The 20,833-nt window shown below is 38.5% G+C and overlaps 1 protein-coding gene across 1 annotated transcript; it reads left to right on the forward strand.

Moving 5' to 3' along the window:
- The first annotated feature begins 702 nt into the window (after positions 1–702).
- On the forward strand, positions 703–20,054 carry adra1ab (adrenoceptor alpha 1Ab). The gene is made up of 3 exons (XM_044174969.1): positions 703–836; positions 4,981–6,209; positions 12,857–20,054. The coding sequence occupies exons 2-3, from the start codon at positions 5,294–5,296 to the stop codon at positions 13,330–13,332; spliced, it is 1,392 nt and encodes a 463-aa protein (XP_044030904.1). The 5' UTR covers positions 703–836; positions 4,981–5,293; the 3' UTR covers positions 13,333–20,054.
- Positions 20,055–20,833: the final 779 nt, after the last annotated feature.

Consider the following 20,833-nt stretch of genomic DNA (forward strand, 5'->3'; position numbering starts at 1 on the left):
AATGTCACAAATATGTTGTGTAATTTTAGAAAATGACTAAATAATTGTCTAAAACAGATGGGCACTGTAGTTTTTAGCAAACCATCAGGAGAAAATAGTCGTGTTGGGGACTGTTTTCAGTTGTGGATTAATACACATTCGGTGCTCTAGTGAGTATTTACATGGCATGTGTGGCTGAGTTAAAACAAACTGTGTGTGTTCATGGTAATGAAGAAACATGTCACCCAGTGACTACAATGGAGCTCTATGGCACAGAGGAATAATATGCATCAAGCTTTTGCTGCACACTGTATATCGATTTTTAGCTGGTTTTGGGTCTTTTCATGGGATTTGTCGACAATACAAAAAATATAGCGATCACAATACTTATCCTTTAAAACCCTAAAAAGAAATGGTGTGTGTAGAGTTGTTAGCCAAGGCAACTATAAATTCCAGGTGCATTTTTTTGTACCTAAAGAAAATGACTCCCTTCCATGTTACTTGTAATTAAAAAAAAAATTTGAAAAACACATAATAAGTCTGCTTTAGTTATTGATGATTATTAATGTAAGAGTGTGATAACTGCTTTGTTGGCTCTTACCGGGTCAGGGCACGTGAACACCAGCTAATTAAAAGGTATGCGCCGTCGTCTGAGGGGGCGGGGCCCCGGAGGAGCAGGTCGGGTGGTCCACTGTGACTCTCTCTCAGCAGAGGAGGCAGGAGGATGGCAGGAGAGAGGGGAGCTCTGCGGGCTGTCTGTGGCGGACAGAGCAGCGCATGACTGCTTTCAGAGAAAATTAGCTCAACTGTTTCCCCTTTTTTTTTTCAAACTCGGTGCAGTGAGATGTCTGAAGAAGGTAAGACTCTTCTGTCTTTTTTTCTTGTCTCATCATCTCACAGGCTGATTTCCATAACGGATCATTAGGATTATTTTTGATTATTTTTAGTCAGGTGGAGAATGTGGTGATTGTTTTTTCTCAATAGGCCACTGATGAGCACATTACGAAAATTAGCCTTTATTTTCACCATCAGTTCATTGGGCTGATTCATGCAGCCTAATTTCCAGTCAGTGTTTGTTTATTCCTTGCATATTTAAAAAGTATTCAAACATGATAAAAGTAAAGAGCAGTGTAATTAATGTACAAATAGATTCAATAATAGTTCTAATGAACAAAAACAATAGGCTGTTACCCTTAACAGGTAGGCTACCTTAATCTGGGAATGGGATGTAAATCAAAATATTTTATGAATATAAAGAAAATGATGAATGATTATAGTTTTAGGAGACTGCAAAGGCTCATGGATTGAAGCCTAAGGAAATGAAACATTGTCATCCTCTGGGATAAATCTATCATTTGGGAATAAACGCTAACAACAACCTCTTCAGAAAGACTGAAGTCAAGTCAGTTTTATTTTATAGCCCAATATCACAAATCACCAATTTGCCTCAAGGGACTTTACAATCTGTACAGCATAGGACAGCCTCTGTCCTTAGACCCTTGAAGAAGGTTAAAAAAAAGCACAAGACAAAACACTTAACTGTCCTTTCTGAAGGGCAGTGTGTAGCTAGTGTTCAAGGTTGATAAAACATAATGATTAATGTTGTGGAGGTTTTGAATTATGAACTTAAGGCAATGACTGTTCCCCCCGGAGAGTACAGCTTTTTAGAAATGGACTTCAAATGTACAGTAATTCATCACGATAGTGCACTGCTCCAGAGACCTGACAGAAACTGTTACAGTGTTTGTAGGAACAAATGATATATGAACTCTACAGCAGTCTACACCGGTAGCAGAATAGATTACCATGTTGAGGAGATTCATGTGTGTACTTGAAAAGGATGTTGGTTTTCATTTGTTTGATACGATGCAAGGAAACTTACTCTAGTCAACATTTGGTGTTGTGGGGAATAAACAACATTTTCTGGTGCCAGCTTTTCAAATGTCAGGACAGCAGGACAAAACTGTACATGGGCTCTAGGAACTTGTGATGGGCATTTTTCACTTTTTTCATGACACTATATGTCAAACAATAAATTGATACATTTCAAAAGTAATCGATGGAAAAATCAAGAAAAGAAAATAATTGTTAGATCCAGCCCTAGCCTGTGTGCACAAGAGACATCAGGTGTGTTTCAGGTGAGCAGGTGCAGCAAAGTGCTCAAACTTTAATCTTTTTTTTTTTTAAACCTTCATGATGACAAATATAATGAATGTATGGGGATTTGTGTAACACAAGAAGTAGAGAAGAGAAGAGAAGTTTCCATATGTTACAGAGTGATAGCAAGAGTGATGCTTTCAAAAGAACAGAACCTCCTGATCTGCTGCATAGACGAAATGTTGTCAGGAGGACTTGTGTTAACATTGTGCACATTACCCTTGTGATAATAATGCTGTCCTGTGCATATGAACTGCAGTTCTGATTGAATATGCCATTGGTCAGACTACATTAAGCCATTTAATATGCCTGCTAATATTCCCTATTCTAAAACAAAATCCTAATTATGATTCTAATCATAGATTTAATTGGCTGACTTGTTTCAATTCTGTAATGACCACTCAGACTGAGGAGGCTAACGGGAAAGTTTCTTCAAGGGCAAAGCACCATCTTTCCATGAGATCCAGTAATGCCATAAGATGAGCAGTAGACCTTTGGATTTCGGATGTAAATTGGAGTGTAATGATGTTCGCTGATAGCTTTTAATCAAATATTATCTGCAGAGAATGGGAGATGTATGCAGTCTCACTGTTGGGATGATCTGCCGGTCAGCTGAAAGAAAATGACCTTAGGGATGCAACTAGTGATGATTATCATTATCAATTAATCCCTATATTATTTTCTTTTCAACTGAATTGAGTAAACATGTATTTTAAGTCCATCACAAGTTCTCAGAGGCCAAGGTAATGTCTTCAACCTCAAGGTATTCAATTTACAGCAATACACTGTAAAATAAACAAAAAGCAGCACATTGTCATGTTTGAGAAGCAGAAATGAGCAAATATTTGGTATTTTTGCTTGATAAATGGCAATTAATCAATTGTGAGTGCTCCAAAAAGGTGGACTGATCAAACACCTTGATGCATTTTGATGCTCTCTTTCCTATAGGACAAAGGTCAACGCATCAATAGGATTTGTGACCTTTTTATTCATTCTTGATTACAGACTTCCTCTACATGATGTGTAGGTCAATTGACTCACTTAACAAGTATTGTAGGACAAATGATCTTAACCTCAGTTTCATATCTGGAGAAATGCACAGGCATGATAATCCCTCCATTGTTTAAATGTGAGAACTTGTCATGCTGTTTTTGCATTTGTTTTGGTATCTCATGACTGCCCCTGCCCTCAGAACACAAGCAGCTCAACAACATTTCCATTTTGTCTGGTAAAAATTTGGAATAAATGACGCCAAAAACTCACAGGATGGGGCTGGAAAGGAAGGGAAGGCAGTCAATAATGGAGCAGACCGAAAAGGTCATTTAACACATCACACACCGCTTCATCATTTTGTCACAGCGCTGCTTTCACCCTGTCTTAAAATACAGATTGCACTGCCTTGAGACATAGGAGAACTTAGGAATACTGCATGACATCTTGCATTTCTCTGTATAATGTTGTTTTACCTTTGTTGAATTGTTTCTACTGTATTACCTCATGCCAGTGCAAATCTATTTCCTGCCTGACACTTCTCATGGAAACAGTAGTCCTCAAACACAGGTAGGCTGAGGAAATAAACTTTTTAGATGCGGCTAATCTCTTTGCGCAAGCACTTCACCACACCGAGAAATCCCATTACAACCGAAAATGTATTCCAAATATCACTGCGTTTAGCCATTCAGCTGAAACAATCCGAGATATCCATTCACCGCCTGTTTCATTTCAATTCCCTCTCCGACTACTGATCCCTGCATCAAGTGTTTATTTGGGTGAATTTCGTTCCGCCTCGTGGTGGTATGTGCCATGAGTGAAAGCCTTTGATCTTGCACTAACATGTGACAAGCATGACTCTGCTCTCCGAAGGCTTTATCGCGGCTGCTTTTTCATTCTTTTTTCCTTGCCGGCATTTATCTAACTCAGTGACATCCCGGATCTCCAACACGTACACTGAGAGTGGTACTGAGTTGGACTATCAGCGGCCGAAGCCTTCGCCATGGATATATAGTGCCCTCCTCAAGGTTCAATTCCTGGCCTGTCATCCGGCGGTTGAGTTAGAGCCGAGCTTGCAGACACAAGACCTTCACAGAAAGCCATCACAGGCTCCAGCTGAATGCCTGCTCTTAAAAGAAAGACCTCTGCTTTCATTTATCTTTGTATTCCCTGCAGGGCTGACTGGTTTTCTCATAATGCCACAGATGATTTTCTTTTTGCCCCAAGGATTATTATTGCTGCTGTGGTGTCCTTGTCTTTACCTCAGTTGTTTTTGATTATATTTTGTTTAATTTTTTTCCCCCTTTCTATTCTAATCCTCGCCACCCCTGCTGCTCAGGAGCTCTATTGTATCCTCACAGTCTGTAAAAAAAACATTTTCCATTTCATCGATCTGCCTGGTTAAATCAAGGTTAAACAAAAATCAGATATTAATAATGGGGTGTTTTGTGGTTGTCAGTTGTTTGCTTGCAGAGGCAAAAAGACAAGTGGGCTGTAATGTTTTTCGGATGAAAAGGAAATTGTGAATGCCACTTAGTTCACTCAAGCATAACCCCTGTTTTCTCTAATGCAGCTGTAATGAAGAGAGAATAATTTGCAAACAGATAGACTGTGCACTCTGAAAAGAGACTATTGAGTGATATTTTTACTCTTTAATCATGACTGGGTGCTGTATGATGATTTTTTTTAGACATTTACCTTTAATGTGTTGTATTTTATGTGTGAAGTTTTGTTCCTACGCTGCCGAAGAAAGAACAGCATTTAAGAGGTAATGAGCCTGTTTGGGGTATTTATAAAAGCCTTGGATTATAAAGTGTTATTAAATATACTTTATCTCTTTTCTTGTTTTAACAGGTTTCCTGCAAGAAAGCCTTTCAGCATGGCTGAACATGACATCCCAAATCCATCAGTGACTGCCACATGAATATTTGTCATTTCTATTAAACTACTCTGGACTAAATATGCCAAACTGTGGCAGTGTTTCTCTTACTAAATATGAGATTCTGCCAAAGAACCCTGGCCAAGGCCACGTGATCGGTGGAGCCTTGGCAAGAGCCGCTGCATCTACAAATTAACTGGAAGAGCAGTTTATGCAGCAGGAAAAGCTTTAATCTTTTGCATTAGGAGGAGCAGAAAAAGGAGAACTTAATACACCCAACAGATTACAATGGTTTCTGCTGAGAACACAAGTATTTCTTCTGCAGCAGATCACTGTCCCAACTGCAGCTCCTCCGCCTACCCAGAGGTGGATGTAGCCAAGGCGGTGGTTTTGGGGATGGTGCTGGTGGTGTTTCTAGTGTTTGGGGTCCTTGGCAACATCCTGGTCATCCTGTCAGTGTTGTTCCACCACCACTGGCGCTCTGTGACACACTACTTCATCGCCAACCTGGCAGCGGCCGACCTGCTGCTCAGCTCCGCCGTCCTGCCCTTCTCCGCCACCTCGGAGGCTCTCGGCAGATGGGTGTTTGGCCGGTCCTTCTGCAGCGTCTGGGCCGCCCTGGATGTCCTCTGCTGCACTGCCTCCATCCTCAGCCTGTGTGTGATCTCAATTGACCGCTACCTGGCTGTCAGCTACCCTCTGCGCTACCCTGCCATAGCTACAGGGCGGCGAGGCCTGACCGCGGTGGCTGCTCTCTGGGGACTCTCGGCAGCTATATCTGTGGGCCCGCTGTTTGGCTGGAAGGAGCCCGACCCAGAAGATGAGACCGTGTGCCGAATAACTGAGGAGCCCGGCTACGCTTTGTTCTCAGCACTAGGATCTTTCTATATACCTCTGGCTATCATCCTGGCCATGTACTGCCACGTGTATACTGTGGCAAAGAGAGAGACAAAATCCCTCAGGAAGGGCAGTAAGGGAGATGGGGTTGAGACAGAGGGGGTGATGCTGAGGATACACAGAGGGAATGCTGCTCAGACAGGGAAGCAGGAGGATGACGAGGGGACCGCAAGGCATAAACGCACCACTTTTTCTCTGCCAAGGTTGTTGAAGTTCTCAAGAGAAGAGAAGGCAGCCAAGACTCTTGGCATTGTTGTCGGGTGTTTCATTCTGTGCTGGCTCCCTTTTTTCCTGGTTTTACCTATCGGTAGGTACTTCCTAACTTCTGCTTTTAACTTGACATATCCCCAATTTGTGCCTTTTCATGTATTATTATTATCATCATTATTATTATGTTCAAGTCACAAAGCTAAGGGTCTGTTTCTCTGAAAGATCTTTCAAAAACCCAAAGGCACATTTAACACCACTAACTGCTGTTTTTTAAATTTATTTTATTACCAAAAGACTCTTCTGTCCAGGACAATAAAAAAGATTTTTAACTTGTTTCCTGAATTGCAGCCGTAGAGATGTCTGCATTTTTTTATATAATGGGACTATATGGCACTGGAGTTTCATGTAGGAACTATTGGTAGAAAGAAAATAGTTCCTGCATGAAACTGCTCACAACAAATCTGTGGATTATCTTGAGTAACTGGGTACATTTGAAAAACTCAGCAGCAAAGTGCCATATAGCCCCATTAGGCATCCCAAAGGCTGACATCTCTACGGCCGATACCTCCAAAACTCAGCAACTCACACCAAAACAATCTAGATGGATAAATAGCAGGTGAGAGAAAAATATGTATTTTTGATTTTGGGGTGAACTGTCCCTCTGCAGTAACTGTTTTTTTGGCCACTTGGGGGAGTGGAAACAAGCACGACATTGACATATCATCACCTTTAAACACCTTTAACAGTTGCTTATTTACAGCAGTTACGGAGCAACTGCCAACTCCAGAGAAAGTTATCTGCCTCGTTAGCTCCTAAATGCTCCACTACAGTATGTTCACCAGCTAGTTGCTAACAGTGTCTGTCTGCTGTTTGCTTCTGAGCAGGGAGTGTACAGTGGGTTTTTAGAGCTTTTTCACTAAAAACAGCTGCCTTGTGCATCCGAAAACGACACTGTGAGAGCAGTGAGAGTGAATCAAAGCAGTAAAGTTGCGGGCCAGACAGCAAAACAGCGTGCTGAAACTCACTATAAAGCTCCGTAAAGCCGAGGGGAGCTGCAGATTCAGGTGATAATTCTCTGTAGGTTCGTCACTACAAGCGACCCTTTTCACATTGTTTGCACATTGTCATTTGATACTTTTATTATAAAAATATCGATTATAGCCGCTTTAATGAAATAAAAGATGGTAGCCATAAGTGACATATGTAGGCTTACTTGTTTGTTTTGTACGACACATCAACAAAATTAAAAAGTGTAATTATTGGGTAAATGTTTCAGTATTTATTGTCATCATTTTCAAGAAAAATAAATGTGATACTTTGCATGAAAAACTTAAAACCAGTTGAAAATCTTGTTTTTTCTGACCTCTAGCAGTTTAACTTGATAGAACTAATTTGATATAAATCTACCTAATGATAAAACATCTTACTGATGCATCATAAAAAATAATCAAGGTGTTATGTCACTTCCAGCCACCATCTTTGTGTGGATAGAAATGAAACATTTAAATATTTTATAAAAATCTTTTATACGGGGCAGAGCAGTAAGTGTTGTTAGACAACCTTCTGGATTTTGAAAGGTTTCCACAGATTTATCTTTCAGAAAAACAAGTCTTTACAATGACTGCAATGATAATGAGACAATAAGAGGCACAAAATGGGGCGAAACTTAAGGGAAAATTACAAAAAGAGAACCTTAAAATGATTGATCTGCTGTGGAATTCTTGTGGAAATAATGTATTCTCTGAATCTAAAAAGGGATTTAAATGATTCAGAAATTAACTGATGTCATAATAAGAGCATTAATTATTTATTTGATACTTTTTCTTATAGAGGCCTGCTTTATTCTGAAGAATATATAAAATCTTAATTAAAATGTTAGCAGAAGCAAAACTGAATATAAATGAAGTCATTAAAAATAAGGAATATTCTGCTGTTGTAGTCAAACATCACTGTAGATATGAGCTTCAGTTAACAATTTCAGGAGCTCAAGAAAAGGTAAATGTCCACGAAGCCAGATATTCTCAACTTTATCTTCAATAAATTATACCTACATTTTGTCAAGAAGGTGATAACAGCGATGTTATCGTAGATGTACGTGAGGACAGAAACCAAGCATTGTGAAACATAATCTAAAATCTTAATTGCTTCTGAAATAACTCTTATGTCTTGACTGAGATAAGTGATTGTCAGTGTGAACCAATGTGTATTTAAGGGTCTGTCTGTCAGCAGTTACCTCCGAGGTCACAGATGGTGAGATTATAGATGAAACGTGTATTCGGTTACACAAACTGTAATCTTACTGAAGGAGGAAACAATATATTATGCAGGATGGAGGAGACATGAATGAAACACATCATCTGGACAAATAATATGTGTTATCTTTTTCTCTTTTATTTGCCAGTGTGTACATTCATAACTAGCAATAATAAAAGGCCCAATGTGTAATCCAAATGTAAACAAAAGGGTTGCTTTACAAAAAACTGGGAGCTGTTGTCTGTCTTAAATTGATTAACAGGTCTTTTAATACAGGGATTTAACGCAACACAATAACTGAATCTCAGTTTGACAAAACAATACCGACTCAAGGTCCACTTGCTAGCGTTTTCTGGAGCTTTCAGCTGTATCATACAGTCTTCATCAGCGGATGGAGCTTGCTCAGTTGTCATGGAGATGGATCTGTTTACATGCAAGCTTAGTAGCAGTTATGATTTCATCCATATCAATTAAAGCACTTTTCTTTTGTTTTTGGTAGAGTAGGGAATGAAAGGGCCTATTAATCAGTTATTTGCCAAAAGCCTCTAAAATGTGACTATTTTCTGCTTTGCATTGTTATATGTCATTGTAAATTGAATATTTTGAGGTTTTGGACTATTGGTTGGACAAAACAAGCAATTTTAGTGCTCTGTAAAACCGTGATGGTTTTTTTTTTTTTACTATTTTCTAACATTTTACAGACTATAATGTTTACGTGCAGCCCTAATTTAGATTTGTAATATTGGTAAACACAGGAGAGAAACAGGTCTACTCAAACTCAAATTATGTTTGAAATACCTCAAATATATACGGTAAAAGAAAACTAAGAGTCTACAGCCATGCTAGAGGCTCAGTGATGCATGGAGCTAAATGCTAACATCAGCATGCTAACATGCTCACCATGACAATGCTAACATTCTAATGTTTAGCAGGTAATGTTAACCATGTTCACCATCTTAGTTTAGCATGTTAGCATGCTAACATTTGCTAATTAGCACTAAACACAAAGAGCAGCTGAGGCTGATGGGAATATCATTAGTTTTGCAGGTGCTCGGTCATGAACCAAAGTATTAGAAAAATTGCAATTTTGATGCGATAATAGCTCTAGATGAAAAGTGAAACGATCACCAAAGTTATTGCAACTCATCCTAAGGAGGAACATGAATGACTGTACCAAATTTCATGTCAAGCCATTTAATAGTTGTGGAAACATTTCACTCAGAAGCACAAATGTCAATCTCTTGGTTGAGCTAGAGAAAAAGTCAAGGGATCAAAGTCATTAGGATTCATCGTCTAGGAACCATGTATGTTTGTACTTTTTTTTTTTGCCAATCTATCCAGTAGATGTTGAGATATTTGACTCAATAAGTGAAACTTTAACCTGCTGGTGGTGCTACAGGAAAGATCAGGGGCTCACCAAAGTAATTAGGATTTAATTCAAAGTAATTAATTCATCCTCTGGACACCATGGATATCTGAATGTCTTGCATGGATCCCCTTTCCCCATTCATGGCAATCCATCCAATAGCTTTTTAGATGTTTCAGTCTGGACCTAAGTGGTGGACTGATCAACTGACCATCCGACTGACAGACAGATGGGCCAACAGACCAACATTGCCATCCATTGAGCTGTGCCGCGACCATTGCTGAAAATATAGACTGAGCCTTTAACATGTAGATCTAACAGCAACCCTCCTGTGGTTTAGCACTGTAGCTACACCTACTGTAATGCATAAGCTTTTGAGGCCTGAATCATTTGTATTATGTTGCTTGATGATATGTTTTGCTCTATGAACATTGTGAGTCAAGACCTTCCCTGCTGTGCCTTGACTATACTGCTCGAGTTTCTCAGAAGGGACATGAAGAAATTCAATTACAAGCAACCAAATAGACCAAATAAAACACCACATTGGAGCAGAATGGGCTTCTGCTGTGAGATGAAATGGAATGAACCAAACTATTGCTCCCTCCTATGAAAGCTATTATAGATAACAATGAGGCTTAATGGGTTGTAATGCTAGGAGGCATCCTCAGTCACCCTGTGGCCTCCCAGAGGCAGACAGTCTTCAGAGAATAGTTATGCATTTCAATTGAGACAGACCTTCACGGCTCACAGCGCAGCGCTCATTCAAGCTCTGAGTCAATGATAGTCTGAGATTCAAGGATTTCAACAACCACTGAATTTTTTATTTTATATTTTTCCCGAGCACTTAAGATGGAAATCCTGTTTTATGCTGAAGCACTTAGTGGTCGTCCGCCTTTTACTGCAGCGCAGTACAGTATACTTACCAAGCTCAAGCTCAACATATGTAGTGACTGCTTCTCATCAGTGGCACCATAAATAACGCTGCCGTGAAGCATTGCTTTTATAAAAATCGGTTTTGCACATGAAAATCAGACCTTTGTCTGGAATTTAACAGCTTTTACTTTCTCTGCCAAGGAGGCAGTTTTCAGTCTTGTACTGTATGCTTGCTTGTTAGTTAGCAGAATATCTTGAAAACTGCATTAAGTGGCCATTTGTAAAGCATTGTTATGACTCATAAAGGATGATTGCAGTTTATTACATCTTGGGTCTTATTTTTGTAGCTATAGTCATCATATATATCGGTAATAATCCATAAATCTTGAACCATGAGGTGTAGAAGCTAATTTCTTTTCTGGATTCTGTGGTTCAAGACAAATCAGTTTACGCCTGAATTGGCTTTGTGCCCTTTTGAGGTTTTTACAAAACTTTTTTTCCTCACTATCAAACATGCACATTTTATTTAATGTTCAAATTTCGTACATAATTTGGATGAGCCCCCCTAAAACTTTATACATTATTCTTGTGTTTCATTGATATATCACAATGTTTTCCCACAATTGGTTTCCAAATTTTTGGAGGTGCGGCTTATGTGACATGATTGTAACCACACATAGAAGGTACAACTCCGAGCACTTGTGCAACATTTAATGACATTTCACCAATAGGTGGTGCTACATCAACATGATTAATTTAAATGTGCCCTGTGGGGTTTTCTTGTAAACAAAGTTATTTTTGCGTGTTTCTCACCAAAACTAGCCCTGTCGCAATTATTACATGATCGCCTGATTGCGATTATTTGAGCTGACGCCAATCATTTTGCACAATCGTTAGATTCATTTTAAGCCAGTGTTAGAAATGTCACAACAAATTTGCGAATTAGGTGCGTTTCCATCAGCTGGGTTCAAGCAAATAAACTGTGCAAATAACTGAGCAGAAGGTTCTAATGTCAGGTGCAAAACATGAAAAAAAGAGCCTGGCTGTCTACATCTTACTGCTATTAGGCAGGTTCTTTTGTTTCAGCTCATATGAGCTCATATTTCTTGCTTTCCAAAGCAAGTTGAGCAAGCGAGTTGATAGAGAGGTGCCAATAACAGGTCTCTTTATTTATAGCGGAGAGTCTCCCCTATGGGTCCAGCAGTGCGTTTGACAGCTCTGTGGAAAGTTATGCTGGAGATCATTTACAGAAAGTCCTTTGCTGCTTAATTTCAATATACAAACGCATTTCCATCACTTATTTGTCGCATAAGCTCTTTATTGACAAAAGGGAAAAAAACACTGCAAGCAAGTGTAAAGCCTTTTAAGAAATATTGGATATTGGAAGTTCTGTCAAATTTTGTTGCTTCCATCCAGCTTTTCTAATTAGATAATTTGTGTAAAAATGCTTGGATGAATGGCTTTGTGTTTCCCTGTTGCATATTAACTTTTGAAAATAAAATCAAGCATCCTTCTACATGAATTAACCGTTTTGAACCACATTTTGGTTACATTAGGTAGGCCTACACAACTGTTACTGTATACGTGTCAAATTAAAAGACCTCTAGCATTATAATAGATAGAATCCCTTCATTTCCTAACAAGGCTTTTATTTTATTTGCAGGACTGTGTTGTGAAAAATTCAGTGACTTGCACAGTTCCCGTACTTAAAATGTAGCTATTTCCATATTGTGGCACTTTGTTACTACAAAATACAGTTTGGCTGGGACATTAACACACATACACCTGCAGTCACTGAAATCTGACAATAACAATTAAGATGAGTAATCCAGAACAACAAAATGTTGAAAATAGCATGAATATATTGTTTGAATGTATTAAATGAATACGATGGATATGTATCATGCTTTTTGGCATGCACATTATATTATATTATATTTAGGGCCGGCATTTATTTGTTTGTGGCGACCACGGTCATTATTTGAGACCCGGCTTTTATGTGAGAAAATACAGCATTAGGCTTATACTATAATAGTGGCATAAGATGAACAGAAAAAGATAATTACATTTTTGATCACAATTATTTGTATGACAATTAATCATTCATTTATTAAAATACTGTAAATTTAGAGGATTGTTCAGCCTTCATGGAGGTATTGCCTCCCTAAGTGCTTTCTAGTAAGTATTAGTGGTGTATTAGTGTCTGTTTCCATTCACATTTTGATATGTATCTGTTTGTACATGTTCTCTAGGATCCATCTTCCCATCATGTAAGCCTTCTGAAACCATCTTTAAGATAACCTTCTGGCTGGGTTACCTCAACAGCTGTATTAACCCCATTATCTACCCATGCTTCAGCCAGGAGTTCAAGAAAGCCTTCCACAATGTACTCCGTGGTCGCTGCCTAAGAACTGGAGCATCAGCTGCTAAACCACAAGGTCACATTACCACCCATTCCTCCAGTCCAGGCCCCACATCTAATACCTCTGTTCTCTCAGCCCCAAACAGTGTCATTGTTTCCTCATGGTGTTGCTGCAGGGCTCTCTCGACCTCATCATCATCTGTCGGTGGTCCAGAGCAGGCTCAAAGTGCACAAATCCAGAGTAAGAGTCTGCTGAAGGCATGGTGTTTCTCAGCAAGTCGAACACCGGTACCACAGAACCCCTCCAGTCACGGATCAACCAAGGTCTTATGCCTTTCTCTTGGCGTTACAGGAGAGGCTGTTTGATTGGCATGTTGAGGCAATGTAGGAATTTTTCGGTTTTGGCTCTGGGAAAAAATTTTACATGTATATTTATACTCCTCAGAGGCATTAGAAGCCAGCCGATAGTGACTTGCCTCCAGAGCAGGCAAAAGACGACTCTGTTGCCTTAAGGCTTTATGCCTGTGTAAATGCCCAGAGTGTCAAATAAAAAATGATTTGGGAAAGTGAATGAATAATATTTTGTCTACACTCAACAGCCACTACTGAGCTGTTCTTGAACAGAGCACTACATGTCAAAACGGTCAAGCGGAGCTGCTCAATGGCCAGCAAGTAGACAACTGTGCAGTATGAATTCACAGCAAGGGACTTTTGGAAAAGAACAAACTTCTTTGGTTAAAAAATGCAAGGCAAAAATCCTTTTTGCAAGTATGGACACTGGGTTAGTAGGGATAACCATCAGTGCTTGGCAAGGAATGAAAGAGATAGCAGCATTTTATTGAAATGACATTGTAAAAGAACTCCCGAGACAGGATTTCGTTCAACATTAGTGGTATTTCTGCAGATTGCACAAAAGCCCTTAAGGGCAAGATACTTGTAAATCATCATTAAAATTATTAAATAAATAATTAGCATTCACTGGCAGCTCTGAGAAATTGGAAGCTGGTGTAGGAGTGTGTGTATTACATGTGTGATCTCTGTTTTAAAGGGACATAAAACACTAGCACTAGTTGTTGGGGAAGGAGAAATATCAGTTGATATTTTGAGATTATTGAGATAAATAAAAGGAAAACAATACAATACACTACAGTCTCAAACACAGGCCCTTGATTCTACACCTGTGAAGCTTTTAATGTTCAGTTTTTGTTTTTGTTGAGGCTGTATTAAATGTGTTGAATCAACTTTTAATGTTTGACATCATAGCTTGTGGTGCTGTTAAATAAACGAAAGGTGTCAGACGATTTTCTCTCAGTCTTGGCGAAGGACTATTTGTGACTACTGGTTTTCTGGCAGTACAGATCTCCAGAGCCATGTTTTCCCCATGCAACAACAACAACACTGTTGTTTGAAACTGATGCATGAGCAATTCAAGCAGCGCCTGTCTGACGTCTTTGTTCTTCTGTAACTTGCGTCTGTATGTTGTCTTTCAACCCGCAATAGGCTAATCGTTTGTCTTCCTGCCGTTTGGTGCTGGGTGGGTAGTGTACAGTCAGTTTATCAGTGCCGTAAAACCAAAACATTGAGTTAAAAGAGGCCAAAAACCTCCATAGTGACCACTTTCACATTATACATACTCATTTGAATCATTGTTGAAAAATGTGGATAAACAGAGCTTTAAATCATACTTTATTAGTATCCAAGGCTGGAAATGAATTTCCACTTGTTGCTCATGATGGAAGGACATTACTGTGTGGTTGTTGTTATTCAGTTCACAAAATCACAGTATGGCCACCTTTGTGATGTGCAGAGGTGGACAAAATAAAAATGTGACATTATGAAAAGGTAATTAACTTTGAATAAACTAAATCACTGCTGCAATGGGAGCTACAAAAATATATTACTGTAACCTTTAACAGAAGGGTGTAAGATTATCATGACTTATGCCAACACAGAAGTAGACCCTCATTAACATTGGAGACTCTCAACGAATGGGTAGTTTTTATTGCAGGGCGATTGTATTGGATTGCATTATACTTTATGAATATCTATGGTGTGTCAACAAAGTGATTTCATTAATTAGCAAAACAAAGCCCACCAGATCACACATATCAAGATAACGTGAGTGCTTTATTAAAAAATATGTCATGAATATTGATTAATCGCTTTAAAAAACATGTTTTGGGTGTCTTATCTGTTTTAAGAAGTTGTCACAACTTTCTTCTTAGCTATAAATCCTTTGCTTCCGCCTGTTATGAACAGAGTTGTTTTTCTTTGCTGTGCTTGGCTTAAAGGCATTTTTTTACCCTACAGGCATCATAACAGTGATGAATACCTGAAAACACTTATCTGAGAAATGCAGGATGTTGAATGAATTTCTAGAAGACAAATGATTTGTCATTTTACATTCACCTAAGGTTAGGGCATAATAAGAAGAGTTTCCTTCATCCTGCATTGCTGCACAAGATTTTTTACTTAAACAGTGGCATTATGGGACCGTTCAGGAGGATAACGTCCATGTTTAAACTATTGTAACCTCTATAAGCTCCCACACTTTGCATTATTGTAGCCACTATACTGTCTTGGATAACTAATAAACATGCAGCTCTCGTTTTCTGAGATTATGCAGTCAAGGACTCAATGTTACACTGCATTAGGCAACAAGTAGCAGAAGGAGATGTGTTGACTTTTCATTAGAGGCATGACTGAATGTAAAAAAAATTATATAATAAATACAATGACATTTCGCGCTTGGCCTTATATCACACATTTAAATCTGCATAATGTCTGTTTCACTCTGAAAGTATAAACAAAGAAAATTCATTTTCATTTCCAGTGACTATTTCTCATGTTTGAATGTCAAATCAACATACACAATCCATCCTGTTTTGCTAAAACTCATAGCTTTACACAGCAGACGCTGCCTTGTTTTGGCTTCCAAAGAGAAAAGAAAAACAGAAACCCTGAAAACTAATGACTCATAACACAATATCAGTGCTAGAGGAACACTAGCAAAGGGAGAAACATCAAACCACTGCTTGCTTTCTGTGTGTGTGTGTGTGTGTGTGTGTGTGTGTGCATCCATGCCCAAATCAATCTGTGTCCATCTATATGTGTGTACACCTGTATGTGTTTGAGTGCACGTTGGTTTGGTTTTGTGTGTGTGTGTGTGTGTGTGTGTGTGTGTGTGTGTGTGTGTGTGAGCAATCGAGCGGTGTTGTGTCTGCTTCCATCAGTACAGATATTATTTATGGAAATAAATGCATCCGATTCCTATTAAACATGCAGCTCTCATTTTCAAAAGCAGCACATTCAAACAGTGTTGCAGCAGCTGTCATATGAAGGAAAAGATTGATGTGATAAATGGATCCAGGCTCCCATTACAGGAAAGACAAGCGTGTGCTGTTTAACCAAATCAGTTGACTTAGCAAGGTGATGTTTTATTACATACGACGATCATGATTAATTACACTGTTGAGCAGCGAGTAAAGCAGATGACAAGAATTGTAACTGCATCTGGAAGTCAAAGAGGCCTATTTATTTGCGATGAGAAAATTATGGTTTGTGTTGTGTGTCAAATCGGAGGACTTCTCTGAAACATCTTCTGAGAGTCTTCTTTTCTTGAGTTGGGGTTGTGAGCATAAATTTGACATTTTATTGACACTCTCAGACGCATTCTCATTGCCTTGATAGCTTATAAGAGTATGTGGGAAAGGTATGCAAAAGTTTTGTAACTACACCAAATGCACCTACTGCTTAAACGCACAGTATGTAATTTCTGCCGCTAGGGTTCTCTCACATCAAAACATTAACAAACGTTCACAAGGTTTTAAGCTGAATTATCCGCAGAGGTCTCCTCCTCTCCAAAACAAACAGACTTGTTTGAATTGTTGTGTTTTCATTACCTTAGAATAAGATGTTTTTATCTACAACATGGCGACCTCCTTCTATGGAGGTATGTTGTAACACAAGAGGTGACGAATTCTTGTCTGCTAGCTGAAATTAAATTGGACAAGGTTGTTTCATTCTATGGTTCCTGAATTATTCGTTCCAAGTGCTTATAAAGCTTTGGCCAAAGGCCAAATGGTTTTTCAAATTTTCTTCCTATAACCTAGAGCAGATTTAAATATTCACTCAGTTGGATGGATTGGACAACAGCTGCATAGAAAATTGTAATATGAGAAAAATGAATGAGAATAACTCTGTTAACAGCAGTTTCATGTGTTGTGACATTTTAATGTCCAACTTAGGCAACTGTAGGAATTCTATGGGCATGTTCATCCATGGATATTAAAATTTATATTTAAAGCAACATTTATCAATATGATTTAATGACTCAAACAACTGGATGTCAAAGGAGATACTCACAGTAATAAACCCACAGAGAATTATAACTAATTCTGCAGCTTTTACTTAATTGTTTTAGTTTAACAGCACATTTACTTTATTGTTCAGTCTAAACTCTCATCAACCATGTTTCCAGCAGCAGCTAGCTGTTTTCAGCCAAGCATTTCAGATAAACCCACTGTACACCTGTTGAGCCCCAAACAGATAGACAAAGTTAGTGTCTAGCTGGTGAAGAAAATGGAACATTTAGCAGCTAGAATGCCAGATATTTTTTCAGGGGTTGGTGAAGACAAAAACAGAACTAAAAGGAGAGTGAATATTGGACTTACATTCATCAGGTGGACACAGACACAACTCCAAACTAATGCTAATGTTGAGTGTCAGCTGAGTTTGCAAATTGTTTGCTGACATGTTAGCAATCATAATAATAAGCCAGCTGTATGTCCGTTACTGTTTTTGGACTTCTTCTATTAGCCAAAACATTATTATGCAGCTGTAAAAGTACAGAGAAATTTTATTCACATTTCTTTATGTCAGTGCTCCCATCATTTATTCAAACATTTCAGTGGAAATGCAGTCCTGTAGCTATTATATATTTCTATTTTGTGAGTCCACCACAAAGCATGACTGTATTCCCGTGGTGGTACCCACACAGTTGCTATCTCCGGTGATACCTTACGTGAATTATGGGTGCGACTTCCACTTATTCCTTTCACTGAACCACTGTCTGCAAGAGTTACTTACAGGTGTCCTCCCTTTTCTTCGAACTTTTTGTGTTCCCACATCAACCTGTCACTAACAGGTGCTGGGAGGACGATTTAGAAAAGTGGCCCTGGATAGTGGTAACAAACTAAGTTAGCTTAGCGTTAGCTAAAATGACACAAAGTTCAGGGACAAGTTGCACACTTCCTGACTGTACCGCTAATCAAGCTAAACTAATTTGTGGCTTTATGTCGAACACTGAATAAAACACAAAAAGGGATAGTTCTTGTCATCAATGTTACAGTTTCCATCACATACCAAACAAAGACAAATCCAAAAGAACTCACTTAGCTTAGCTCTTTGCTTTTAGGTAGCCAAGGTTGTGTCCCAACTCCTTTAACAAAACACACCCGAAATACTGATAACCCTGAGAGCTTTTCAGATTGTTCATCACTTCGCTATGTAGCAACAGAATCAGTAGCTAAATATGCCTAATATTTAGTCTAATATGCCTTGCCTTCGCTAGGCTACTTGAGCTACTAAATACAAATATGAAGGCAGAGATTATCCTGTTTAAGGTGTGACAGGTTGCGATCCCCCGTTATTTAGTTCCCAAAAAGCTCTTAAGAAAAGGGAAGACACCTGTGGCATTCTGCCAGTTCTTGCTGAAACCGGTTCAGTAAGAGGAATAACCAGAATGGGGCTAGGAATAGCATGGATAGCCTAATTTGTGAACATACACAGACATTACACAAAAATGAACACCTACACAGCTGTTTTCACTTATCTTTCCTCTTCTCAAGACTATGCCTACAGACTTAATTTTTATTTTTATCCTTCTTGTTGGTACATTGAGTTTGGTGAACTCACATCATTCCTAGCACAGCTCCTCCAAACTTCAACCTGAGCAGCGGTGCAGTCAGCCAGAATATACTAAAACACCTATGTGGGTGTGCAGGTCCTTGAAGATCTTAAAGAAGAACATATTCCTGCAGCTGTTCCATTGATACAGAAGCAGACACTGCATCCGCAGGCTCACTGCCACAACCAAACGGAACAGGAATACAAAGTTTTTTGTTACGATGAAATAAAGTCATTTTATTGCAGAAGCTCAAGAAAATTTAAGCTGTTGCATGCTTTCTCCCATTTTTGTTTTACTTCTGAGCAAATCAAAGCACACAATAAAAGAATTCCAAAAACAACACAAAAGAAATATTTGAATGACTCCACACATTCACTGATGATTCTAATAACTGGCCTCTTCCTAACACCTTTTCGGGGCTGGCATTTGGAATTATTAAAGCTCATTGTGTGTGTGCGTGGACTTGAAATAACTGATTTGAATGTTGACAGCCTGAATGAAAATTAATTAGAAAAGACTTAAAGCATGCGGGAAGGAGCTAATACCATGTAAGATGTATTTAATACTCATGTCACTGAACATTTGTTTTAATAGCAGTCAGCTGCCAATTGGCACATTGAGTTCTCTTTCCTGGTTCATTCAACTTGCTGCTGACTTCATCAAGACACCTTTTAAATTTCATCTATTCACATAGTGCCTGGATATAAAATGTCTTTATTTTGCAGCTGTCAAATTTTAAATAACATAATTTCACAGTAAATGAGCTGAGTGATGTACTTGTATGTCTTGAGTTTCTGCCAAATTGTATTAGTGAGGTAAAAATTATGCTCTAGTATTGTAGCCACAATTACTACCTGCTGCTAAAAATAGTTTACATATTATCTTGCACTACCTTACAGTTTACACGGTCCTTCTGCACTATTGTCAGTTACATTGTCTTTGTCTTACTGTCCTGTCCCATAGCCTATATTATTTTGTATAACAGTCTTTGTCTCTTGCACTATTATGTTATGCACAGATTTGTTCAGTTTATTACGTTTTGTGTCGCATATTTTATGTTTTGCACTGTTTAGTGTCTACTTGTTTAACTGCTGCACCATAGGCTCCTGGGAAATGGCATTTCATCCCAAATGTATACTTGTATATAGATGGGTTCACAATAAAGACAGTCTAAGTCTGAGTCTGAGTTTTTCTTAAGGCAGCAAACAAGCACAAGCCAAGCCTGGGACATTTCTAAAAGCCAGACTGAGCTTCAGGTCAGTAGCATACAACTGTCCGGTCAGTGATTTCATCTTGTCTTATAGTTCGGACAGAATCAGGACAGCTTAAGTGTTCCACTTAAATAAACACTAAACTAATGTTCCGGTAGGTTTGTGTATAAAGTTCATGCAGACCTTTTCATTCCTCATAAAATCAGAGGAAAAAGAAGAAAACAAAATCTTAAGGTCAAGTGTAAATGACAGTGTGGGAGGCTTGGAATGACCTGTAGAAACCTTTCTGTGTTATCAAGTCTGTAGGTATTTAAATTAAAAGCTTAACCTTGATTTTTATTTATTATTTACTTAAAATCAGAAAATCCCTAATTCATTTAGTAAACACTGTAAAGCAGTTTGTTTATTTATTTATCTATTTTCCTGTCAAAATTTGTTTTCGTACAGCAAAGGACACGATTTAATTTAAGAGCATATATCAATGTATCCTAACTGTCCTACAAAAGCAGTGCATTTAGCCATATTTTGGCAAAAACATGTGTTTGGAGCATACTTACCATAGGAATGGATAAAGAAATGGATTATGCTGCTTGAGTGGTTTAAGAAGTTTTTAATTATTATTGTTATTAACTTTTTACAACCACTTTTCATATTCAAACCATAGATTTTGGGTGGACTTTCACCATGACCACAATCTTTCCATGACCTTGAGCCAATGAACTAGCCTAACTTAACCATACCTCAGTTT

Source organism: Siniperca chuatsi, linkage group LG18 (genome assembly GCF_020085105.1).
Source record: "Siniperca chuatsi isolate FFG_IHB_CAS linkage group LG18, ASM2008510v1, whole genome shotgun sequence".
NCBI lineage: Eukaryota > Metazoa > Chordata > Actinopteri > Centrarchiformes > Sinipercidae > Siniperca > Siniperca chuatsi.